At 38.2% G+C, this 26,359-nt stretch overlaps 2 protein-coding genes across 3 annotated transcripts; one reads left to right on the forward strand and one right to left on the reverse strand.

The window, feature by feature from the left end:
• The first annotated feature begins 1,598 nt into the window (after positions 1-1,598).
• On the forward strand, positions 1,599-10,779 carry LOC144714133 (cullin-1). The gene is made up of 20 exons (XM_078588820.1): positions 1,599-1,734; positions 2,020-2,291; positions 2,403-2,502; positions 3,039-3,224; positions 3,338-3,385; positions 3,455-3,658; positions 3,725-3,802; positions 3,942-4,031; positions 4,132-4,212; positions 4,281-4,343; positions 7,127-7,162; positions 7,235-7,321; positions 7,405-7,554; positions 7,646-7,701; positions 7,785-7,905; positions 7,987-8,148; positions 8,237-8,380; positions 9,006-9,224; positions 9,391-9,558; positions 10,389-10,779. Exons 2-20 carry the CDS (start codon positions 2,152-2,154, stop codon positions 10,488-10,490), a joined length of 2,235 nt encoding a protein of 744 aa, XP_078444946.1. The 5' UTR covers positions 1,599-1,734; positions 2,020-2,151; the 3' UTR covers positions 10,491-10,779.
• Positions 10,780-16,733: 5,954 nt separating this feature from the next.
• Positions 16,734-25,022, reverse strand: LOC144714510 (cysteine-tryptophan domain-containing zinc finger protein 3-like). 2 transcript variants are annotated; one of them, XM_078589258.1, is made up of 15 exons: positions 24,696-25,022; positions 24,494-24,586; positions 24,170-24,242; positions 23,994-24,091; positions 23,682-23,900; positions 23,098-23,605; positions 22,879-23,014; positions 22,520-22,779; positions 21,810-22,191; positions 21,347-21,746; positions 21,118-21,278; positions 20,861-21,021; positions 18,320-18,480; positions 17,166-17,636; positions 16,734-17,059 (listed from the first exon to the last, which is right to left on the reverse strand). In XM_078589258.1, the coding sequence occupies exons 1-14, from the start codon at positions 24,741-24,743 to the stop codon at positions 17,445-17,447; spliced, it is 2,892 nt and encodes a 963-aa protein (XP_078445384.1). In that variant the 5' UTR covers positions 24,744-25,022; the 3' UTR covers positions 16,734-17,059; positions 17,166-17,444. The 2 variants fall into 2 exon arrangements, with proteins under 2 accessions (XP_078445384.1, XP_078445385.1); XM_078589259.1 differs by having other exon boundaries at positions 21,810-22,185; positions 24,696-25,021.
• Positions 25,023-26,359: the final 1,337 nt, after the last annotated feature.

Below are 26,359 nucleotides of genomic sequence, written 5' to 3' on the forward strand. Positions count from 1 at the left end.
ATATTTGTCATCCCCATCTTCTCAACCTATGCAAGTACTTTTCTATTCTTGAAACATTTCTCCATCATCCTAAATGGTATCAGTCATCTTTGTCATCTATTGTTGTTTTTGTCATCAATCCTCCATCACATGTGACAGATGGTTGATGATCAAATTTAATTCACTCAGTGATCTGTCCATTACGCCAGACAATGATAGATGATAGATTTGACCAGAATGGATGACTCTTCATCATCTGTCCGATGAGACTAAATGAGATTCTCCGGACACGATATTAAGGCAGTTTGGGACTGCACAATGGTCACTCAAGTATGCACCACGTGGTTGGACCGTCCCTTGTGTAGATTATGTTTTTTCTCCAATTTTCAAAGTAGATTATGTCACTGTTTGATCTTAATTCTCTTGGTGGTTAATCTGGAATAATTATCTCTTAAACCCATTGGAAAAGGAAGGAAGTTTTTTTTCCCCTATACCTTTTCTCCAGTTTTCAAAGTAGATTATGTCATTGTTTGATCTTGACTCTCTTGATGTTTAATCAGGAATAATTATCTCCGAAACCCGCTGGAACGGAGAGAAATATTGTTCAAAGTATCTGGAATAACTCTCTTGATGTTCAAAGTAAATTATTTTAGATTAACAACCAAGAGAAGTAAGATCAAACAGTCACAGAATTTACTTTGAAAATTGGGGAAAAAACAAAAGAAGAAAAAAAAAACTTCCTTCCAGTTCCAATGGGTTTAAGAGATAATTATTCCAGATCAACAACCAAGAGAAGTAAGATCAAACAGTCACAGAATTCACTTTGAAAATTGGAGAAAAAAAACTTCCTTCCAGTTCCAATGGGTTTAAGAGATAATTGTTCCAGATTAACCACCAATAGAAGTAAGATCAAACATTTGACATAGTCTACTTTGAAAATTGGAGAAAAAATATATGATAAAAAAAACTTCCTTCCAGTTCCAACGGGTTTAAGAGATAATTATTTAAGATTAATCACCAAGAGAAGTAAGATGAATTAAGATCAAACAGTGACATAATCTACTTTGAAAATTGGAGAAAAAATATAGGAGAAAAAAAACCTCATTCCACTTCCAACGGGTTGAAGAGATAATTATTCCAGATTAACAACCAAGAGAAGTAAGATCAAACAGTGACATAATTTACTTTGAAAATTGGAGGAAAAACATTGGAGAAAAAAAAAATACTTCCAGTTCCAATGTGTTTAAGAGATAATTATTCCAGATTAACACTTAGAGAATTAAGATCAAACAGTGACATATTCGACAGGAAATTGGAGAAAAAAAAACTTCCTTCCCGTTCCAATGGGGTTCAGAGATAATTATTGCAGATTAACCATCAAGAGAGTTAAGATCAAACAATGACATAATCTACTTTAAAAACTGGAGAAAAGATATACGAGAAAAAAAAAACTTCCTTCCACTTCCAATGGGTTTAAGAGATAATTATTCCAGATTACCCACCAAGATAATTAAGATAAAACAGTGACATAATCTACTTTGAAAATTGGACTAAAAATGTAGGAGAAAAAAATCATAAAAGAGAATTTCAGGCAAAAAAAAAAAAAAAAAATTCATCCACCCGATTAAGCCGCAAGGAATGGCAATATCGTAAATAATGGAAATCAGGAGAATATATATAATTTGGCGTCGTCGTCGCTCAGTTGTGCCTTTTTCTTCGTCTTCTCTGCTGGAGGGGCTTGCGAGCCCTTACCAGGTACGCTCTGCCCTGATCTCCCATTTCTCAATCGATCTCGTTTTTTTTCTGAAATTCCGGGTCTGTGTCGATTCTTCCTGAGTCGGTTCTCGCTTTCTGATTTGCAATTTCCAGCATTTTTTCGTAATTTTTTTCCGCCCGGTTGTTTTGCGATTTCCGATCGGTGGTTGTCAAGAGGGGTCGTCTTTTTTTATTGGGTCGATTCTGTTTTTCCGGTTCTTCACCTGGTTTTTTCGGATTTTAATCACCGGCTACAGTTTCAGATCTTTCTGTTTCGCTGTGCAGGCGGCTTGAGAAAAGGGTTTCTCGAGAATTCGTGTTGAGTGCTGATTATCTCCGGGAAAATTCTGAAGTTGGTTTCTTTCTCTGTTTTGAGAAGAAATCTTCGGAAGGTTGGGGGGAATTTAAAGGGCGAGAATGGCCCTGAACGAAAGGAAGACGATTGACTTGGAGCAGGGATGGGAGTTCATGCAGAAAGGGATTACGAAGTTGAAGAATATCTTAGAGGGAAGGCCTGAGACACAGTTCAGTTCGGAGGACTACATGATGCTTTACACGTACTGATTTCTAAAAAAATCTCTTTTCCTTCATCATTATTTTCTTCTTCTTCTTCCGTTTGCCTATTTTTTGATGCATTGGCTAATTTTATTACAATAATTCTTCCGCAGGACAATCTATAATATGTGTACCCAAAAACCTCCTCACGACTATTCCCAACAGCTTTATGACAAGTACCGAGAAGCATTTGAGGAATACATTACATCGATGGTAATGGGAGGATATATTTTTGTGAACACAAATTATATGGTCTTATCCACTTTCCTTGTTATTCCTCTGTTTGTGTACCTTTTTTAACGTATTCCGTTGATATCTGGTCTACATATTCAATAAAATGATGATAAGTTTCTCTCTTGGAGGGTTGATTCCATCCGCTCAGTTGAATATACCTATACCTTAAGTTCCTTGTTTCTTTATTTTGAGATCTACCCGCAAAGTTATTTTTTTCTAAATATTGGTCGATTGGGTGATGGCAATTTTTAATTGACCTATATGGGTTGATGAGTGTCAAAATTTTTTTAATGTGATTCTATCCCATAAATTTCAGTTACCATTCTAAATCCAGATGCCTTCATCATGATGTTATCTGGTACATGAACTTAGTGAGATCGTTGATGTGAAATGATTACACGATTAAAATGTTTCTTATAATGTGAAAAAAAAACTAGCTGTTTTCTCTATTATTTTTTTTCTTTTATGATGAATGTTTCTCAATCATAACTTTTAGCGTCTTTCTTTTTCTTCAGGTGATGCCATCACTAAGGGAGAAGCATGCAGAGTTTATGTTAAGGGAACTTGTGAAAAGGTGGGCGAACCATAAAGTCATGGTCAGATGGCTTTCTCGATTCTTCCATTATCTGGATCGCTATTTTATAGCTCGCAGATCTCTCCCTCCTCTAAACGAAGTTGGACTCACATGCTTCCGTGATCTGGTGCGTTAAAATGATTTCTCTCACTAATAAACCTGGTGTTTAATTCACCAAACGTTCTTCATTTTAACCTTTGAGCTTTGGAAACCTTTTCATACTTGCTTCAACGTGATCAGATATATCAAGAAATGAAGGGAAAATCTAGAGATGCTGTAATATCACTGGTATGTTTTCAAAAAAAAGACCAATGCCATTCGGTTCTTGCTCAATTTCTTCTCACATTTTTGTATCAGATTGACAGAGAACGAGAAGGGGAGCAGATTGATCGTGCCTTGCTGAAGAATGTGTTGGATATATTTGTTGAAATCGGATTGGGGAATATGGACTGTTATGAAAGTGACTTTGAGGCGGCAATGCTTGATGACACCGCATCATATTACTCGCGTAAAGCTACAAACTGGATTATGGAGGATTCCTGCCCCGAGTACATGCTCAAGGTGCACAATTTTTTTTCGTACCTTTTCTTCACTTCATTATCCAATATTCTTTTTTTGTTAATTCAGGCAGAGGAATGCTTGAAGCGGGAAAAAGAGAGGGTTTCACATTATCTACATTCTAGCAGCGAGCAAAAGCTATTAGAGGTTTTCTTAACGCATCATTTATTCATTATCTGTTCTGCCTTCTCCGTTTCTTCATTTAAAACTATTAGGTGCCTTTTCTACTTGACGTTGAGAATGAAGTTCTGCTTCCATAATATCTTTGAGTTCTTAAATTTTTCAGAAAGTACAGCATGAACTACTTTTTGTGTACGCCAGCCAGTTGCTTGAAAAGGAACATTCCGGATGCCATGCTTTGCTTAGAGATGATAAAGTAGTCCTCTTAACATTACTCTTCTGCGCCAATTGTTATATCTCAAATGCTAATTTATTTTGTACTCACAATTTATTCTTTTTCCTTTTTAAAATCTCAGGTGGATGATCTATCTCGGATGTACAGACTATTTTGCAGAATACCGCATGGCCTTGATCCTGTGTCTCTAATTTTTAAGCAGGTGATAAATAAATTTCTTCTCGCATATTATTTGTGATGCCTTGGTTTTGATTTTTCCCTTTCTTGCAGCATGTCACTGGGGAAGGCATGGCGTTGGTTAAGCAAGCAGAGGACGTAGCAAGCAATCGGAGGGTGAGCAAAGGGCTCTCGCAATCTTATTTATATATTTGGGATTAATCTTCCTTAAGTTAAGAATGCTTTATAATATTATCTGAAATTCACCTAAGGCTACTAGGCCTGTCGGCATAGCAGTATGAACTTGAGTCAAGACTCAACTAATTTATTTGAATTAGCAATTGGAAGCTGGGCTTAACAGATTGAAGTTTCCGGAGGCAAGAATAATGTGTAAACATCGGAGACCATTTGGGCACAGGACACTAGGTATGGGTTTGGAACATACTGATACCCCTATGAATACATGTACCCCCGCAACCAACTCCTCCCCCTCCCCAGAAAAAAAAGCCCAATGGGGTAGGCGTAAAGGTTTAACCCTTGGGGTCTATTTGTTAGTGAGATAGTCAGCCTTATGGGCTAATGGGCCCTATTCTATAAGCCCATTAGCCCTCTTATCATTCTCTCCCTCCTAGGGTATATGTATACCCAGCCATGTACTCTATTGAGTTATGTCATTATCTTCTTCCTTCCTCTCTTGACACTATTCAATAAGAAGGGAGAAGAGGAAGGAGGGAAGAGAGTGTGGTGGGGCCGATGGGGGTTGAGAGAGCTCATCAGTATGGAAAATGCCTCCTAGAAGGGAGATCATCCATTTCGCAATTTATCGTATCTTTACTTTTTCTTCATGAAGAATTCCAATCTTCGATAGAGATCTCAATCAAGGCTCCCATCACATACCTCTGTAGGGTGCTAGAGTTGTATGACACTTTTATCCATCGGCATTGTCATTCTTCCAGAGTTTCAACCTAATTGGCTGCCAGGCTCGGGAGGGATTTCAAATAAGAGTCTCATCATTCATTGCTAGAGCATTGTTCAAAAAAAATCATTCATTGCTAGAGCACCCAATTGGAGAAGATCCAATTATATTGGGATCTCCATATCGGCATTTTCATAATAGTACACTCTTAGAAGGAAGAATGGAAAATGCGTTAAGAATAACCCAGGTTACAGGAAGGATAACCTGAAATTTAACTTCCGCACACAACCTGGGTATGTACAACTTGAGGCCCGGCTTGGACATCATATTCTAGGTGGCCTGTTCTATTCTGGAGACCATTGGTGAAGATATCCATAACATGTTTAGATGTTCCCACCAACATGGCAGCTTCTACTCCCTCCCCAATGCAGTGCCTGTCTCTGAGTCTGTTTTCTTTTCTGATTATGCTGCACTGGGTCATCTGCCAGAACAATTGCAGGTGTTAGTCAGTGCCTTCCTTCCTTCCTCCTCTCCTACCTTTTTGTAAGTTAGCGATGTCTTATAAGTGGCTAATGTGACTTGTAAGTGGCACACGTGAGAGAATAAGTGACCCATCGTTTTTTTTCTTTTAGTCACTTATTCTCACACGTGAGACTAAGGGACTTATATTAGTGGCCCCAGCCTGCTAACTTGTGGTGTCGGTGCTTAAAAGGAGTGCAACTGTTGAATAGATTTTCTTTCTCAAAAATCTGATTGATGTTTGGGGAACTGGCAACCCTGGAATGGTGTTCTTTATCTCCCCTGAGAATTATTAACAGCAGGCGTAGTATCATAATTGACTTTGATCACATGTGTGAGATCAAATAGACTTTTAGCTTGAGTTTGTCAGCCCCAGCTTGGCCTCACTTTCTTCCTTCCCTTGATTTCTGTCTTCCAGGAGATTTAGTTTTTCATCTCTTGTAGCACTCCCTGCAACTTTGGATGAAAGATCAACTTGTGGTTTTGATAAGTCTCTACTGAGAATGTATCAAACCAAGAAGCGGAGGATGGCTAATTCCACACGTGCAGATTGATCCAGCACGTGTGAACATTTGAATAAAAGAGCGGGAATGGCATGGCAGGAGGAGGCTATATATAAAGAAGAGGAGGCATAGAGGAGGGATATCACGAATTAGGTAGAACTTGTGGAAGAGCGCCAGGAGATCCTCCTTGCAGTGCTGTCATCGTCCAATTCGGCGGCCAGCGTCCTCGACGCTCGGGGCAGTTTATTCTACTTCGTCCTTCTCTCTCTCGATTCTATCATGAACAATCGTGAGGATTGAGTCTTATTGATTCTTACGGTGGGACTATTCAGATCAATACTAGTTACCACCAATTTGAGTTGATTCTTCATCGATCATTCGGCACTCGACTGAGATTTCTACTCCAATTCTCGGAAACGTTAAGATCTATTCAGTGTCTTAACGGGTTTCTTGGCACGAGTAGCTGTATCCGGCTTTCGTGAGGGTAAGAACTCCCGATTCGGAGGTTCTTGAGAGTTTGTTCACCTATTGTTCTCTTTTCTTCTGTCTTACCTCTTCCATCTCTCCGATTCTTCTCTCTACCCCTCGTCCCATTTCTTGATTTTGTTAGATCTCCATGGGGATCGTAACAGTTTCTTTAATTGGTAATCTAGAGTTTATTAGTTATACGAGTAACTATTCTAAAAATTGGGGAAAGTGACCGATTTCATGGGGGTAGAATCGATAACCTTGATTTTAAAATTTGTTCTACTTTATCCTTTTAATTTTTTTAGTAATTTAGAAATCAAATGTCCCAATTTGCCACAAATTTTTGTACAGTGGTTGTGTTCACCCTTTGAAGATAAAACACAACAACCGCTATATGTTCTTCCTTCTTTTAAGAGTTCTCCCTCCCTGTTTCACAGTCAAATATATTTCTACGGCATTTCTGTCATAAATTTCTGTTGCTCGTGCGTCTGTTATGTCTATCGTATTCACCTGCCATGGATTGTACTCACCCATTAAACGTATCTTCCTGGCAGGCAGAGAGAAGGGATACTGTGGGTACCCATGAGCAGGTTGCTAGTGTACTAAATTTACATTGTATTTCTCTTGAATCTCATTTATTAATTCCATTTTCCCCGTTTCAGGTTTTTGTCAGAAAAGTTATTGAGCTCCATGATAAGTACATGGCATACGTTAATGACTGCTTTCAAAATCACTCTCTCTTCCATAAGGTTGGCACTGGATAAACTATGGTTTCTCTCAAATGTTAGTTCCATTTGTATTTGTATCTTTTACGAATTTATTGCCTTTATAGGCCCTTAAAGAGGCTTTTGAGGTCTTCTGCAACAAGGGAGTTGCCGGTAGCTCAAGCGCTGAGCTCCTTGCTACTTTCTGTGATAATATCCTGAAAAAGGGAGGAAGTGAGAAAATGAGCGATGAAGCTATTGAAGAGACCCTTGAAAAGGTCCGGTTTATTCAACTTGTTTCTTTTTTTATTCTTTTCTATTTAGAGCTGAATCATATATTGATCATATTTTTATTCTCTTATTTTGCAGGTGGTGAAATTGTTAGCATATATCAGCGACAAAGATCTCTTTGCCGAGTTCTACAGGTGGAAAAACTTTTATTTCAACGGAATTTCATTTGGCTAACTTTCTCATTTCTGTATATAATTTTCGGGTGATGCATATGCAGAAAGAAACTTGCGCGGAGGCTTCTGTTTGATAAGAGTGCCAACGATGATCACGAGAGGTGTATATTGACGAAACTCAAGCAACAATGTGGTGGGCAGTTCACTTCTAAGATGGAGGGCATGGTATTTATCCAAAAGCAGGATCTTTTATTTCATATCTTGTGTAATAAATTTATTTGATACCTTATCCTGCTCCATTCCTAGGTCACTGATCTAACATTAGCGAGGGAAAATCAATCTCAGTTTGAGGAATATCTCAACAGCAATCCTCAAGCTAGTCCTGGAATAGATTTGACTGTCACCGTGCTGACCACCGGATTCTGGCCAAGCTATAAATCTTTCGACCTTAATCTCCCTGTCGAGATGGTGGAGTGACCATTTTATTGCGAGCAAATTATTTTAATTAAATAAGAAACACGTTTATCACCTTACGGTTGTTGTTCCTTTGTTTCAGGTGAACAGTGTTGAGGTGTTCAAGGAGTTTTATCAGACAAAGACCAAGCATAGAAAGCTTACTTGGATATACTCTCTTGGTACTTGTAATATTATTGGAAAATTTGAACCCAAGACCATCGAATTAGTCGTAACAACATATCAGGTAGTTCTCTCTCCTCTGTCTTAAAACTATTTTTTGGTAGTTTCTGGTCTGTTGAACACATGCATCCTTCCCTGTGTTGTTTTATCTATTTTCCTTGCAACTGGTATTGGACAGTAAGTGACTTGGCCCATACCAGATAACTTATGTTGTCTTTATTATTCTGCGCCATTCTTGACTTTCCTCTATGGTCCCATCACCAGTAACTTCTATTTAAGCCAGTGGTCTTTGAGGTTCTTATTTCCAAACCCTAGCCTCCACTTTTGCATCAAGAGCACTGCCCCTGCAGTGTTCGACGAGGTTCATTGAGACAAAAAAATGACTGACAATTCCCATTCCCTTTAAAAAGAAACCAAAAATAGAATATGAAAAACTAAAAACGTAGTATAAATGAATTAATAGTATTTTTCAGAGACTTTATTGTTGAATTGAGGTTTGGGAGTATCTATACGTTACATGTTTATTTATTTTTAAGTTTGATTCCAGAGATGTCGACCTTTTATTGGTTGAAAGAAAGAATTAGCTAAGAAATTGATATTCTATTTTTCCTTCTTTTGTTCACGTTCTGGTTTCTGATTAAAAAGGAGTGTGTTTCTGATGAAAAATAAGTTGTTTTCTATTGTTGTAGGCCTCTGCGCTGTTGCTATTCAACGCATCGGACAGGTTGACTTATTCAGAGATAATGAGTCAGCTGAACTTGACGGATGACGATGTGGTCAGACTGCTCCATTCCCTCTCCTGCGCCAAGTACAAGATTCTCAATAAAGAGCCCAACACCAAGACAATCAGCCCAACTGACACATTCGAATTCAATTCGCAATTCACTGATAAGATGAGGAGAATTAAGGTATGATCCGGTTATTCCTCCCATTGTCCCTCTGGATTTTTATTTATGTATTCATTGTTTTCTCCGTCATTCCTACTTTTGCGTTTATCTTTATTATTTCTATTTTTTCTTATTTTTATACCTCTCTGTATTTATTTGGTTCGATTTCTCCACACCTTTTTTTTAGATTCCTCTTCCTCCGGTGGATGAGAAGAAGAAAGTTATTGAAGATGTGGATAAGGATAGACGGTACGCAATCGATGCTTCGATTGTTAGAATAATGAAGAGTCGGAAGGTCTTGGGTCACCATCAATTGGTTACTGAATGCGTGGAGCAGCTTGGCCGTATGTTCAAGGTAAGCCCTCATGTCTTCTTTCTCCCTGCATTTCATATTCATTCTATGGCGTCACTTTGGCAATATGGGTTTTTGCATTTGTCCCTGTTTCGTATACTTGTGTGTGTGATTTGAAAGGAATGCACTCTTTTCAACAGAGAATCAGTCTTCTGTTTATATATATTTTTATTGAGATAGCCTCAGAGAGAAGGGGTGACAGATAATTAAGAGATAGGTAGAAGAAATTAAGTGGTTAGATAGTTCCGAAATGGTTATAAAGAGAGACGAATACATTGTTGTGATTTCAAAGGAATGGACTGTTTCCTACGGAGAGGGTCATCTGTTTATTCATAGATCTATTTCTTTAGAAATAGCGTTAGAGAGAGGGGAGAGAAAAATAAAGAGTTTTTTTAGAAAAAATAAAAAAATAGAGAAATAGTAAGAAAGTGGCGAAATGGGTGCAGAGATGAATTATGGAGTAAGAGAGATAGGAAAGAGAGGTAGGTAGTTAAGGAAAACATAGATAAATAGCTATGTGGTTGATGAATAACGAAAATATAAAAGATGAAGAGGTGGAAAGAGAAGATTAACAGAGGAACTGATAGATTGATATAGAGAAATATAAAAGATAGACATAGAAAGAAGAGTCGTGGATGGCAAGATGGAAAGATGGAGAGAAGATACAAAAACGGAGTGGCGAATAGATGTAGGAAATTGCTGGAAACGGTGGACATTTTAGTGATATATATATATACACTGTTGTATATATATATAGAGAAACAACTGTTGCGTATCTCTTGTCAAATATGATCTGATTTCTAATTCTTTTTCTTCCAATTTTGTGAACGCAGCCCGACTTTAAGGCCATCAAGAAGCGTATAGAGGATCTGATCGCTAGAGACTATCTAGAGAGAGACAAGGACAACCCCAACACGTTTAGATACCTGGCTTGATTTGATTATCCGGGTAGAGAAGGAAGATAAATCGCCGCCTTTCTCTTCCGGAAACTGCCTTCTAGAGCAACCCTGCAGCTCTCCCCCCCTGAAAGAAGGTATCACTTGAAACAGGTTCCCATTTATGTGCTTTCTTATCTATGTACATTCTTATTTGAAGCACGGAACCACGCCGTATTGGGAAACTCCATCTCGAACCTCATTTGTTAGCCTGTGAATATGTTTTAATGTGGGTGTAAACGATTTTATGTACCTAATGATGTGTTTTATCTCCTCGGAGTAAGCATTACTTGAGCTGTTCTTTCAATCTTTTGGGTGAAAATCTTGCCATGCCCCTGTATGGATTGCACTGAAAAAACACGGTTGATTACTCGATGATCTGATTTTTATTGCACCCTTCATTGATTCTCTGATCATGTTTCTTATGGTTATTGCCAAATGTATCTAATATAATGCATTGGAATTATGGTGACATGATTTTACTCCATATCATGATAAAGTAGTATGATGATATAATTTATGGGAAGTGTGATAATGTGAATTTTTGTTGCATATCATGTTGCCGGTGCTTAACTTATATGAACTTAAGATTAGCAGTTATGATATATTTCCAAAATCTTGAGAAATTTTTCAATCGCGTGTGCTCTTGTTGTTAGGGACAAAATCAGGAGAAAATTCTCGCATCGCTCTTTTTTGGTTTTAATGAATGGACTTCAGAAACAATAGAGACACAAAACCAGCCGCTCAATCTTTTTTTGTTGAAAAATGTTTAATTCTCATGCACAATTATCTTGCTAATGTTTTTTTCCGGTGCGTTTTTTATTTGCAAGGATTTCTAATATCTTACTTACATCTTTGGTCGATCCAAGCACGCTCTTTGTTCGACTTAGGATTGTTATTTATCATAGAATTCTGCTGCTTGTCTTACAAAAAAAAGAATTCAGCTGCTTGTACAATTTTGCTTGATGTCTCAATGTCAATATTATTCCTCTGCTGAGGTTAGGTCAATAGTAAATTTTGCAGTCTTTCGTTAATTCTGTGGCTTAAATTTTTTATTAATGTGCTAAAAATTGTTTTTAGTTTTTCTTCGTTTTTATCTGATTATCTTTTTTTTATTGTTCATCACTTATAATATTGTATTCGAGCTTGGTGTTTCTATTAAAATATAAAGTTAATTGAACATTGATCAAACAAAACCTCCTAATTTTCCTGAAAAATATTGCCAAAAAGTTTAACTCCTAATTCCTTGACTGTAATAATTTTAGGATTCTAGAGGGTCCGTGGGTTTTGGATTTTCCAAACATAAGACATTCTAATTTGACTCTTAGTTTTGTTCTCATATTTTAGCAAACTTCACTCCTGAGACATTCTAATCATATTTATTCAGATATTTGCTTAGCATCAGAGAGAGATGGCTTAAAATTAGTTATTTGTCCCTCAATAAAAAGACAAATTGCGGTCCAATTGATGTGAGATAGTTGATGCAAAATAAATCATCTGCAGGATCATTTGAGACAAAAATAATACCCACTCTTTAAAAAGTTGCATGCACATACCTTGCAATCGTACTCCCAATTTGAGGCTCTTAAATATTCATCTTTACTTGAGTTGTTAAAATAATAAATACAATATTCTTCATTTAGTAGATTTAAGCAAAAATGTTAGAAAAATTCAGCAAAGGTCCAAAATTGTTATAAAAAATTGTGTGGAAACTGTATGGTTCTCATGCCTGAAGTGAATTTTAAACTTCAGAACTCTCAGATCTAGAGAGGGATAAGAGGTTCATTGTTTGGTTATGGATGAACATACCTTGCAATCGTACTCCCAATTTGAGGCTCCTCTTAAATATTCATCTTTACTTGAGTTGTTAAAATAATAAATACAATATTCTTCATTTAGTAGATTTAAGCAAAAATGTTAGAAAAATTCAGCAAAGGTCCAAAATTGTTATAAAAAATTGTGTGGAAACTGTATGGTTCTCATGCCTGAAGTGAATTTTAAACTTCAGAACTCTCAGATCTAGAGAGGGATAAGAGGTTCATTGTTTGGTTATGGATGAACATACCTTGCAATCGTACTCCCAATTTGAGGCTCCTCTTAAATATTCATCTTTACTTGAGTTGTTAAAATAATAAATACAATATTCTTCATTTAGTAGATTTAAGCAAAAATGTTAGAAAAATTCAGCAAAGGTCCAAAATTGTTATAAAAAATTGTGTGGAAACTGTATGGTTCTCATGCCTGAAGTGAATTTTAAACTTTAGAACTCTCAGATCTAGAGAGGGATAAGAGGTTCATTGTTTGGTTATGATGAACACTGTTCATCGCGGAATGAACAGGTGAGAATCTATGTTTGCGCTCGTGTTCAGTTCATTTGTGTTTGCCTGCAAACAGTTTGCTAACAAACTACATTTGGGAAGAATTATATTATTTGTGGGGAAATTTGACTCCTACCTGGAAAAAAATCATTGGTGGGGATCGGGGATGTGAAGGATCACACAGGAGGCACGAGACGGAAGAAAGAGGGGGGTGGGGGGAGCCGGTAAGGAGGAAGGCGCCAATGTATTTAAAAAACAACAAAAATCAGATTTTTCCCAGGCATTGTTCATGCACATTTACAAATGAATGAATTTATTTTCCATCCCTAGATCTAGATATTTAAAAATCAGTAATCATTGAAGCAAATACTTAGATAACTCTGACATGAGTTCATGTAAAAAAGTTACTGTGTAACATATAACTTTTAAATCACTTAATATCACAAATCTCCAGGCCATATGGTGTGAATGATTGAAAAGTGAGAAGGGAGAAAAAACATTTTGAATGTAGTAGTATAGCATTTTGAATGAATCTTAAGCATGTTTTTGTTTACCTCACTCTTCATGTTGATAATAGCAAAAGCAAATGGATCTGGACATGACGATGCATTAATAGAGTTCAATGGGAGGATGGAATTTACAAAATATCTCTTGAATTTTGAAACATAAAGACCAAACACTTTGGGGCGAATTTTTTACATATACTATGTCTAATATACTCACCCCTGAGTGTATTTACTCTTGAGTGACTGGGTATATAACAATTTTGTAATTAATTTTCTGTACAAATCATAAATGGCTCTAGCAAATTGATGTTTCCGGCAGGTTGATAAACTAACAGAAATTTAATTTGTTCCTCCATTTTATGGGAGATACTAAAGGATATTTATGGTAGGTTAATAAATCTAATTGCACTACATGATATAAGTATGAGACATTTGATTTAGTAAATATCTGTCTGAATTATGCTCTTATCTCCTAGGTCTACAGCCTTCTAAGCACCCAAAAAAGTTGAGACATTCTTGAGCTTAATATTTTCTCATATAGGAGACTACCATTAGAACTTACATCTAAGGATCCTTATCGACAAAAAACCAAAACCTAGACTTGATGTTTGGTCTGACCTTGCTCTATTCAAAGACCATTTTGCCCCTGTCTTGATCTGGTCAAGCTTAGTCAACGTCAATTTTAGAACATCAAAGTTTTAACGTCAAAGTCAATGTTTTAAATGAAACTCAAGAGCTAAAAGGGAATACTAAATGATGAACATGCAAATTTGTTTGTAGAACCTATATAATATATTAAATTAAATATTGACATGACTTTACACCACAAGGAATAATGCCACATAAAATATGTTAAGCCAATATTGGAAAACAGAATATTCGCAATATGATGGATTCCACTGAAGTTGGTCTCCTTTTCATGTGGATTACATTTATCAATCTGGATGAAAAAGAATATATAAGTATGAAGATTACGGGCTTTGGAAACACAGGTTTCGATTAGAGTGGGAGAGGGAGAGAGAGAGAGAGTTAGAGTTAGAGTTAGAGTTAGAGAGGAAGAGAGAGTGACATGAAAGAGAGAATTAGAGAGGGGCGAGAGAGAGGCAATGAGATACAGTTAAGAGGGGAGTGAGTAAGAGGGAAAGAGACAGAGGCGAGAGAGTAAGAGGGAAAGAGAGAGAGAGACAGAGATATAGAGAGGGAAGATATAGGGTTAGAGAGGGAGAGAGTAAGAGGTAAAGAGAGAGATAGATAATGGGAGAGTGAGAGTGAGGAAGAGAGAGAGAGAGAGAGAGAGAGAGAGAGAGTTGGAAAGATATATATGTATAGAGGGGAAGAGAAGAAGAGGGAAAGAGACAAATTTAGTGATAAGAGAGAGAGGGGCAAGAGAGAGCAATCCAGAGAGAGGGAGAGACAGAAAGAGAGAGTGAGAGGGAACAAGATACACTGATATGTAGAGAGAGAGGGAACAAGATACACTGATATATATATAGAAAGAGAGAGAGAGAGAGAGAGTGAGAGGGAACAAGAAATACTAATATAGACAGAGACAGAGTGAGAAGGAACAAGATACACTGATATAGAGAGAGACACAGTGAGAGGGAACAAGATACACTGATAGAGAGAGAGAGTGAGAGGAAACAAGGTACACTCATATAGAGAGAGAGAGAGAGAGTGAGAGGGAACAAGATATACTGATATATATATAGAGAGGGAGAGAGGGAACAAGGTACACTGATATATATAGAGAGAGAGAGAGTGAGAGGGAACAAGATACACTGATATATATATAGATAGAAAGAGAGTGAGTGAGAGGGAACAAGATACACTGATAGAGAGAGAGCGAGAGAGTGAGAGGGAACAAGATACACTGATATATATATATATATAGAGAGAGAGAGAGTGAGTGAGAGGGAACATGAGACACTGATATAGAGAGAGGGGAGAGAGTGTGTACAAGAGGGAGAGGGGGAGAGAGAGAGAACTAGAGAGAGAAAGAGAGAGAGAGTGAGAGAAAGAGAGGAAGAGAGATACGTATTGAGAGACCTCTAGAGCAAGAGCAAGAGAGGGTGACAGAGAGAAAGAGAGGGAGAGAGAGAGAGAGTAAGAACAAGAGAGTGTGAAAGAGAGAATCAGAGGAAGAGAGAGTGAGACACAGATATGGATAGAGAGAGCGAGAGACCAAGAGCATGAGAGGGCGACAGAGGGAGAGGAAGAGAGAAAGAGAGAGAGGGGGAGAGAGAGAGAGAGAGAGCAATAACAAAAGAGAGCGACAGAGAGAATGTGATATAATCCTATTCCCGAAGGGTAGATTGTCTCCTTTTCTTATAAGCATGTGTACCCCTCCCTTGAGGAGGGCAGTCAAGACTTATGGTAAGATCGGCCTCTTGGCTCACTATCTCAATCCTCCCTGTCTCGGTCCCGTCCCCTTGACCATCCAGCGATTCCCTATCCCCTTGATCGTCTCACCAGATCTTCAGCCAGCTCCCCTCCAATCCGATCCCTACCCTTGCCTTTCAGTTCTCTTCTCGTCTCCGACAATCCCCGTCCCCGTGATTGTCAACCCTTCACCGCGTCCTCAGGCGGCTTGTTCCTGGTCGACCCCAGCCCCATCTGTTCTACCCCTCCTATCATTCCCATCTCGACTCTCCTACCTGGGAACATCTACCTCGCCTCGTCCTCTACCCTCCTTCTGATACGAACCTAGACTGAGAGAGAGAGAGAGAGAAAACTAGAGAGAAAAAGACAGAGAGTGAGAGAAAGAGAGGAAGAGAGATACGCATTGAGAGAGCACAAGAGCAAGAGAGGGCGACAGAGAGAAAGAGAGGAAGAGAGAGAGAGAGAGCAAGAACATGCGAGTGCGATAGAAAGAATCAGACGAAGAGAGAGAGTGAGACACAGATACAAAGCGAGAGAGAGCAAGAGAGCAAGAGCAAGAGAGGGCGACAGAGAGAGAGAGAGGAAGAGAGAAAGAGATAGAGAGAGAGAGAGAGCAAGAACAAAAGAGAGCGAGAGAGAGAATGAGAGGAAGATAGATTGAGAGAGAAAGAGAGAGAGAGAGAGAACTAGAGAGCAAGAGAGGGAGAATGAGCAAAAAAGAAAGAGAGAGAGAGAAAAAGCAAGAGAAAGAGACGCAGGAAGAGAGCGAGGGGAGAGAGGTTGGGAGTATACAACATAACTTCTAAAATATAGTAATAGGAATTTTACTTCAGATGTTCTGTTCAATCAGACAATAGAACCTCAACTGGACAGGAAGTATGATCTACCCTAGAAAGGCAAAACGGCAGTCTGACAAACTTTGGACAGACCGCGAACTTTGGTCTGGCCGCTCCACAAGAAGCCCTCACTAATGAGTTTTTTAAAAGTCAAAAATATGACAAACATATGATTCAAACTCACAAATTCAATATTGGCACAGATTCAGAAGATACTCATCCACTTGAGAGTTTTTATACTGAATGAATAATAAATCTTCACAGAAGAATACAAAATGCTATAAAACACCATCAAATTTGATTAAAGGATTTCTAAACATGAAGAAATCCGCCATACGACATCAAATTAAACTTTGGTAATGTACAGTTAACTATAATAGTTGCTCAAAACGATGCTTGTCCTTGTTATGCTATGTCATAATGGAAATGAATTGTTTTTCACTGATGCAGCAGGGATTGTTTCACCTTTCGAGGTCAAATAATAATGAATAGCAGGACAGATCATTGATGCACATCAAATAATGCAGAACCTGCAGCACAGAAAAAGAAACAACACAATGAGTTCGTGGGAATCAAGAGAGATCTTTGAACAAAAATTGAGCGTGAAAAAAAAATCAAGAAGAGGGTCGAACTTACTACAAGGAGTAATTGAGGCAGTTACTGTAGATTATAGGAATAGATCCTCCGATATTTCTATACAAATGGCTCTTCCTTATTAATTTCTGCCAAGAATATGATTGACACAGAGCCCTGTACCAATTCTCAAGCTGTCAGCAGTAAAAAGAATGCTAGTTATCACATCCCAATTCCCCTGTACAGAGACTATACAAAGATTATTATTTTCTGAGCTTGATCGACTCCAGAAGAAACTATATATTTACAGGGAGGGAATTCTCCCCAGACTTGTATCGCTCTCTAATGGTTTCCAAGGATATCTGTAACGAGATGAACAATCGTGTCTACGGCATGGAAGCTCAACTCAAGAACTCTCTCCACTGAATTGATGTCTTTCGATCCGTAACAACATTCTTCCGGATGAGCTTTGGCATGATTGAATGCGAAGTAAGACCTTCTTGACGCCTCCATGGCATAATTGATGTCCTGGGCCTGTAAAAGGTAGGGTTGTTTAGAGATCTTATAAACCACTCAAATCTACGGCTGTAATACCCTCCGATACTTCCAGCAATCAACAATAGAAGTATTTACATAGATTCATAGATCCTTTGAAAGAAATGCGTGGCTAATAGCAGGTGGGGTTTGAAGGCGACGAGGAATTATTTTTCGTCGTCCCTACAATTGGTGTGCATCTTCATCATCGCCATCTGTGTGAGTCTCGAACGATTGATGATGAGAAATTCAACGGATGGATGACGATATTGGTGATGATGGCATCCCACATAAACTAGAATTAAATGAGGATGTCAATGAAGATAGAATTAATTCTATCTTAGACATTCCACAGGATGGCGATTATTCAACAGATGTCAATGAGGATGTCGAAAATAAAATTAAATGCCTGATGATGACGGTGGCTAGGAAATCGGATGACAATGACTTGACGATTGGTCATTATCATTGCAATCATTGATACGAAACCCTACTCACTGGTGAATTTTTTTTTGAAAATAATTCAAGGCGGTCACTCGACAAAGCGGTTACCACCCAAAGTTACATGTGAAGAGAGCTAAAGCTCTCCTCCTACATGGTCAAACCCTAATCACTGGCGGTCATGATTTTGCTGAAAAACACATGGACAACAGAAAATGGAATACAAATATTAGAGAGCTTACAAAGTTCAGGAGTCTAAACAAAGTTGGGCGGTTCTGCAATGTAATGGCATTGTTGCTGTCGCCCCTAGATGAGTTGTGGCCCTTTGTTAAAGCAGTCTTGTCAAGGTTGCTCTGATTATTTAAGTTTTCTACATCTGAAGCAGAAGATGGTGGAGATTCCTCTGTACCAAAGTGCAAACAATGATGTCAATCAACACTGACACTGATCCAAAAAACATGTCACTGATTAATTTTTTTGAAATATTTATCTGAACTTTTTTGCTCTGATTAGTTTTTTTTTAAAACGTGCCACTGATTAATAATGTAATTTTGCATGAATATATCTTTCTCTCGCGATAATGTGTCTCTAACCTGTTACTGATACGGCCCCCCTTCTATCTAAGGTTAGTTTCGTCATTTAAGACCACTAGGGCATTTTGTTCATTTAGCCCTAGTGTATTTCCTTTAAATAGAAAGCCCTCCCTGTAAGAGGGAAGCCATGGAGAATTAAGTTAAATTCACTTGTCTCTATTCTCAATGTCGAAAGTCCCCTCTCTCCCTCTGTTATCCCCATCAATGGTGATCGTCTCTAACTCACTGCGTCTTCAAGCGATTCATCCATGGGATAATCCCCACCCATGTCAGTTCGGCCTCTCCTCCGATCATTCCCATTCTACTCTCCAGCTCAGGAACATCAACTCTTCTCCTTTAATCCCCTTTCCCTGATACTAACCCACATCAAGGTTCTTATCAGTTACATGTTTTTAGGCAGATATTGCAATTATACTCACCCCAGTAACATGTCTGTGTATATTCATCATATGCTAATGAAGAAGGTAAGCTTTTTGTTCTTCAGATTTTGCATCTCTCTCCTCTGTGACCTAAGGGCTCATGACAAGGAACGTTCCTGTGAGAGAGACTAAGTTTTTTGGCTATGCCTGATTCTCTGGCCTATGACAACAATGATGATCCTTGTCAGTGTGCCAATGCCCTGCTGTTCGGCTACCCAAGTCCTCTGGTGAGCAACACTGACAATGTTCCTTTCTGAGCAAAGGCACCTAGCCCTTGACAACTTGGAATTACCGTGACAGGCTCCTATTCTGCTACAGCGATGAGTATTTGGGTGATGACTACAAGTCCAGACGACGTTTGTCTTATTATTCTGCTGTTTCAGCGGCACAGGTGTGATCATAGTTTTCTCCTACATAGAATGTTTCTGCTTCTGCCCCATTTCTGCATCTTGGGAACTGATTACTTGGAGCGATGTGTCTTTTGCAGGAGAATTTAAAAGGTAAGTTTATATGAAACTCCCAGATATAATATCTCCACTTGTCACACTTGACATCTCCAGAAAGTGCTGTATGGTCTGAAGCAATGGGTTTGAGCATGGTTTGAGAAACTATCTCCCAGATTTAATATGTCCACCGGGCACTTTTGGCGTCTTCACAGTGCGTTGTATGATCCGAAGCTATGGCCTCAAGCATGGTTTGAGAAATTTACTCAAGCCATGAAAACTCTTGGGTATCGCCAATGCAACGGTGATCATATTCTATTTTAGAAACACGTTGCCTGGGGACATAATTGTACTGACTCTGATTATGCTGGCTGTCAGGTAGATCGACAATTTACAATTGGATATTGCTCTTCTTTGTGGAAATATGGTCATCTGGTGAAGCAAGAAACAGAACTTGTCTCTTGATCAAGCATGGAAGCTGAATTCAGAACAATGACACAAGGGATCGCTCTAGATTCGAGAAATTCTTCAAGAACTAGGAGGTTCCATTAGCTGGGTTCAGTCAACTTTGGTGTGATAATAAATATGCCATCAGCCTCGCCCATGATCCTGTCCAACATAACAAGACTAAGCATGTCAAGGTTGAACGACATTTCATCAAGGAGAAGCTGGAGACCAATATCCTTGAGATTGTCTACATCAACGCTCATAACTAATGGGCTTTCCAGAGATCAGCATGAGCTCCTTGTGTCCAAGGTCGGCATGAAGGACATTCACTCCTCAGCTTGACGGGAGGTGTTAATGAATATATCTTCCCCTCGTGATAACAGGTGCTTCTAACATGTTACACATTTCTAGGCAGATATAGCTCTTATACTTACTATTGTTATATTTCTGTGTATATTCATCTTATGCTAATGAAGAAGGTAAGGTTTCTGTTGGTCAGATTTTGAGTCGCTCACTCTCCGCTGGACCAAAGGCCTCGTACAATAATCCAAGGGGAATTCTTTTGAAAGAAAATACATAAACAGAGATGTAACTGCAGTTTTATCTGTGTAATGTTCATGAAAAGTTATCAGATTATATCCAGAAGAACCATCAAAGAAAGAAAAGAAATCCTGCCTTGAAAGCTTTTTTAAAATCTGATCAATGTATTTTAACATTCGAGATGCTCTTATCTGAAATATCCTTTGACAAAATGTTGAAGCATAATTCAAAAAACAATTGTTGAAGCAAGCAGATGATTGTGATACATTTATTTAATGAATAAAAAAATAGAGAGAAACCAAAATTAAGATGCTAGTCGAAGAAGCCGTCAGTTTACTTACCTGAAGGAATGAAGAGTAGAGATGTATGCAGTTCGTGCTGATCTTTCATTGCCGTTGACTGTTTGAAGAAGACAACTTTCATATAGGCCACCTCTGTACATTTGTGTGCAAGGGAGGCAGCAGCCATTTCCTTGCATTTTTCAAACTCATGCGCACAAAATCTGCATCAGAAGAAAGAAAATATTTTGGTTTACATATCACCACGGAGTTTCAAACAAAGAGTCAAGAGAGCGATGCTCAAGTCCATGTCGACTAACCCGCATAGCTTAGCCGTATCAGAATACATTGACATTGAAGGGAAAGCATCGCCAGCATTCCCATTTTCAGTACTTGATAATTCAAGAAGAGAGGCCACATGAAGAAATTTCAACGCTGATTTGAAGTACAGACCAGTGCCTTCACGTTCAAATCCTTCAGCCTACCATGGACAAATAAAAAATTCAATAAACCAAGCACGACAAATAAATAGAAGAAGCAAGAACAAACCTTGTACCGATCTGCAGTGTGTTTCAAATCCCTAGCCTCCTTGAAAGCAACAATTACATTAGGGTTTTCGAAATTTCTAATGAAACTTGGGACGTCGACTTCATTGGATGGTTTTTTTTCAAGCTTCAACTGTTCAGTTATGGAAACCGCTTGGCTGACTTTGCATGATGCTTCTTTCTCTTCCACCTCAGAATCGGAGCTTAACTGCCCAAGCTTTTTCTTCAATTTTGCAGACGGTTTTTCAGCAGGATACTTATCCAGAGACATATCTGCCTTTAAATTTCCTCCGGATAATAAATCTGGCGCATTACATGGCGCGTCCTTTTCTACAACATCTGGTTTGGCTTCAAATGAAGAAACAGACTCCACAGGAGACTCCCGGAATTCACGAATGTTTGACCTGTTTGAAAGATTTAATGAGTTCTAAGCTCTGAAGTTGGAAAGCAGAGTGAGAGAGATGTACCCATGCAGTCGATGCGAGAAGTCCCTATTTCTTGAAGATGATTGCCCACATTTAGCAACATGAGGATCCTTCTTGATTTTTTTCCCAATGCCCCTCACTTTTTCAACCTTGTTTTCTTTAATTAACCCATCGACTGTAGCGGGCTCGCTGTTTATCCTATCAGAACAGTTTGTTTTAGAGGCAACAACCTGCTTTTCACTCAACAAACCCAAGAAGCCAGCAGTAGTATCTGTTCCAGAGAGATTCTGTGGAGCACAATCGGTCTGACTTCGACTTTGACTTTGGCGACGTTTGACTTTGACTCTGACCTTATGGGAAGTTTGGACTTTTTCATCACTGCTGACCATCCCAAGTTTGTGGTCTTGCCTCGGTTTACCTATAACTAAAAGACAATGCAATGAGCAGCGTGATATAAAAAACATGCATATTGAGTAGGGTTCAGCGATAATAACAAGTTTGCCATTGACATCTCTCAATAATACATGAACGAATGGTGATGAAGATCATGAACTTGTCATTGTCATCCCAATGAAAATGAATAATGACGAGACGACGGACGATAAGACATCACCGTCGATCATCAACATTATAAAATCGTCATTGTCATCATTGATGACATGAACACGAATTGCAAGGATGATGACAACTCCTCATTGTCCTCATCTGCAGTGATAGAGAACCCTAATATTGAGGATGGACAGAAAAGTAACCTTCAACGGAGCAGCGTTTCACTATGCTGCACTTCTCTCCTTGCGTTGTAGGTAATTTTACAGAAGAAAACTCTACTGATTGACTGACGGCATCAATGCTATCAACGATCAAATCGTCAACGAGTTTTCGTTTCTTCATGACTGGTTTAGGAAGCTGAATCGAATTGAGAACAGCGTCATCCTTAGGAGGTAACTGGTACAGTGATCTGAGCGCCACTGTCGTTTCGTCTTCACTAAAAGTACACTTGTTCATTTGGGGCCTATAGAAGGAAACATATGAAACATCATACATATATAATGATTCATCTGGGCATGAAATTCTCATAAATAAAATATGGGTAGTCGTTGAAATCACTTACAACCAAGTCAGCATTGCGCAAATCCACCTTTTTGGAAGGGAATCAGGGTTTGTGCCGTAAGGCAAAAGGCGCCATTTCTGGCAGGTATCACAGCACACCCAATTTTCCTCTATCATTTGAGCAACAGTTGCTGAACCTGCACAAAAAAATGGAAGAAAATTAATCATATGAATTTAAAATCTTCATATCAATCAATGATGCAAATCTTAATACTCTCACCATCTACGGCCAGATCATTAACTGGGACGCCAGCTGCCTTTTCAAGAGGATCATTCATAGGGCCCATCTGAATATCCTCAGTCAGAATAGAAGCTGATTCACTAGAAGTTAATCCAATCTGCTTCTCAGAAAATTGACGACTTCTCTTACTACCAACTTTCTCTCTCTTTTCTCCAGAAGACAATGTTAAATTCTTATTCTGTACCATCCCTTGAGCTTCCTTTGGTTCTTCTGGTACAACCTTAATCTTGGACTTTACTTCGCAATTTTCAGAGGCATTGAGTTTAATGTTGACTTTAGAGTCTGGTTTTAATACCTTTGCCTTTTTCAAAATAACCCCTTTAGATTTGAGGGGCCTTTGATTTATATCCCTGACATCAACATGGACCACGGATAAATCTTCTTTGTGCACCACTTGATGTTGAATTTCTTTTTCTTCCAGGCAAAGGAAACTCTCATGCAGAGGAGAAAGAAACGGCTCTCCCATTGCTTCAAATTCTTTCATAATCTAAGAAAAATAAAATAAAATCAATGTGAACAGAGAAAATACTAAATAAAATGAGATTTAGTAGTCTTTTAGTGACCTGGTCGATATCGTCCTTAGGCATGTCCTCCTTTGGCTGAAACAGATTTTTATTCGATCCCATATTTAATCTTTCAGATCCAATCTTGATTCGGATTTTCAATGCAGGCTCCTTCCTTTGAATTTCTCCAGATGTGCTTGCACTAGGACAGACAGAGTTTCTTCTCTCTTTAACCCCTGATGACGGCACTAGTGAGAGAGAGTTGTTTTTTCTTTGACCCTGCAGCCGCGAGATAAAAAAAAAACAGGAATTAAAACTAGAAAAAAAAATTGCCGGAATAAAAAACTATTTTTCTTCGTTTTTGGCGCACACATTCTGAGGAATTGTCGGTGTTTCTTTTGCAGGGAAAGCAACCGGCCCACGCAAATAGATAGGCAAGAAAGAACCGTATTGATCAATCTTTTCCGCAGCTGCAGAATCACATATAAATTATCAAAATTTCAAGCCTCTGAATTTCAAAATTCAACTTCTTCAGCAACAAATCTCACCCAATTCTTCTCTAGAAACTCCATCTTCCAGCTTCCTCTGGAAAGTATCAAGCAAGCCTCGAATCTTGTCATCCTAATTTCATCAACCCGAGGAATATAAAACAGTTAAAATGCAGAGTTCAAGTAAAACCCAGGTATCAATGATCATATAAAGAAAGAAACTGAGAGAAAAAGATAAAACACATGCAGAGCTTACGTAAAACCCATATCTTGACTCAAAGAAAATCAACGATCTCACGGCGAAAGAAACCGAGAGAAAAATCAAGTAAAATACTGAACGGGTGAAAACCCTGATACGATTTCGAGGAAAATCAACGATCATACCATGAAAGAAAGCGAGAGATCACGATCGGAGGCCACACCCTCTTCCAAATCGTAACCTTTTTCCTCCATGATAGGCATAATGCCAGCGCTAGTCTGCAAACGGAACAAGACAAGCATCGAATTACCACCCAAAAGCGCAAAAAAAATAATAATTAATAAACTAGACTGAAGCTTCTCCCGCCCCAGCCCGAACCCACTTCACCTCTTCGACCCAGCGCTTGAAAGAAGGCCGAAGAACCAGAGAAGACATGGGTTGAACAATGCTTAAAGGGTTTCAAGCCCCGGGCTTCATGGATCAAACCCTTTGAAGCAAAAGGTCGTTCTTGGAAGAAAAAGATGAATAAGAAGAAGAAGCTCTTGAGAAGTCGCTCTGGGTCAAGATTTGGGGAGAAATGGATGGCCGAGAAAACCCTACTCGAAGAAGCGCAATGCGCGCTGCGATTCTGTTGCCTACTTTCCCGGACAGACGGACTGACTGACTGAAAAAAAGAACCGGAATTGGCGCTCCTTCTTTTCTTGCATTTTTTCTTCTCCTATTCATTCGGGAAGAGACTGTTTAATTATTTTTCTCCTATTCTCATGCATATCTTAATTATTGCTAGAACCCAGTCGGAGGAATGTGGAGAAATTTTTTATATTTTTTCTATGTTCATACTTGCAAAATTTGTTGGTGTCATTTATAAAGAAAGGGACTTTATTGTCTTGATCCTGTCTGGAGAAGTGTTCTTTTTTTCTTATCTTTGGAATTAAATTCTTTTTAAAATTATTTATTTATTTTTCTATCTCTACTCTTGCAGAATTTATGGGTGGGAACTACATTTTTTTTTATAAAGAAATGACTTTGTTGACCTCATTCTCCCAGGAGAAAAAGTACATTTTTTAAGGCAGTTTTAGACCTGTTTCTTGTGCTTATCTTAATTATTGCTAGAATCCAGTTGGAGGAAGGTGGAGAATTTTTTTTATATTTTTTCTATGTTCATACTTGCAAAGTTTACTGTTGTCATTTATGAAGAAAAGCACTTGATCCTGTCTGGAGAAGAAGTGTTATTTTTTCTTATCTTTCGACATTAATTCTTTTTTTAAAAATCTTTACTCCTGCAGAATTTATCGGTGGAAACTACATTTTTTGTGCAGAAATGATTTTGTTGAGAAACTCATTCTCCCAGGAGAAAAATTACATTTTTTAAGGCTGTTTTAGACCTGTTTCTCGTGCTTATCTTAATTATTGCTAGAACCCAGTTGGAGGAAGGTAGAGAAATTTATATTTTTTTATGTTCACATTTGCAAAGTTTATTGGCGTTATTTATGAAGAAAAGGACTTTATTGTCTTGATCCTGTCTAGAGAACAAGTGTTCTTTTTTTACCTTTGGAATTTAATTCTTTTTTAAAAAATATTTGTTTTTTATCTTTACTCTTGCAGAATTTAGGGGTGGAAAGTATATTTTTTATACAGAAATGACTTTGTTGACCTCATTCTCCCAGGAGAAAAAGTACATATTTTAAGTCTGTTTTCGACCTGTTTCTCATTCATATCTTAATTATTGCTAGAACCCAGTTGGAGGAAGGTAGAGAAAATTTTTATATTTTTTCTATGTTCATATTAGTAAAATTTATTGGTCTCATTTATGAAGAAATGGACTTTATTGTCTTGATCCTGTGTGGAGAAGAAGTGTTTTTTTTTCTTACCTTTGGACTTGAATTCTTTTTAAAAAAATTATTTTCTATCTTTACTCTTGAATAAATAAATGGGTGTAAACTTCATTTTTTATCCAGAAATGACTTTGTTGAGCTCATTCTCACAAGAGAAAAAAATACATTTTTTAAGTCTGTTTTAGACTTGTTTCTCATGCATATCTTAATTATTAC

This window comes from Wolffia australiana, chromosome 17 (genome assembly GCF_029677425.1).
Source record: "Wolffia australiana isolate 7733 chromosome 17, ASM2967742v1".
Classification (NCBI taxonomy): domain Eukaryota; kingdom Viridiplantae; phylum Streptophyta; class Magnoliopsida; order Alismatales; family Araceae; genus Wolffia; species Wolffia australiana.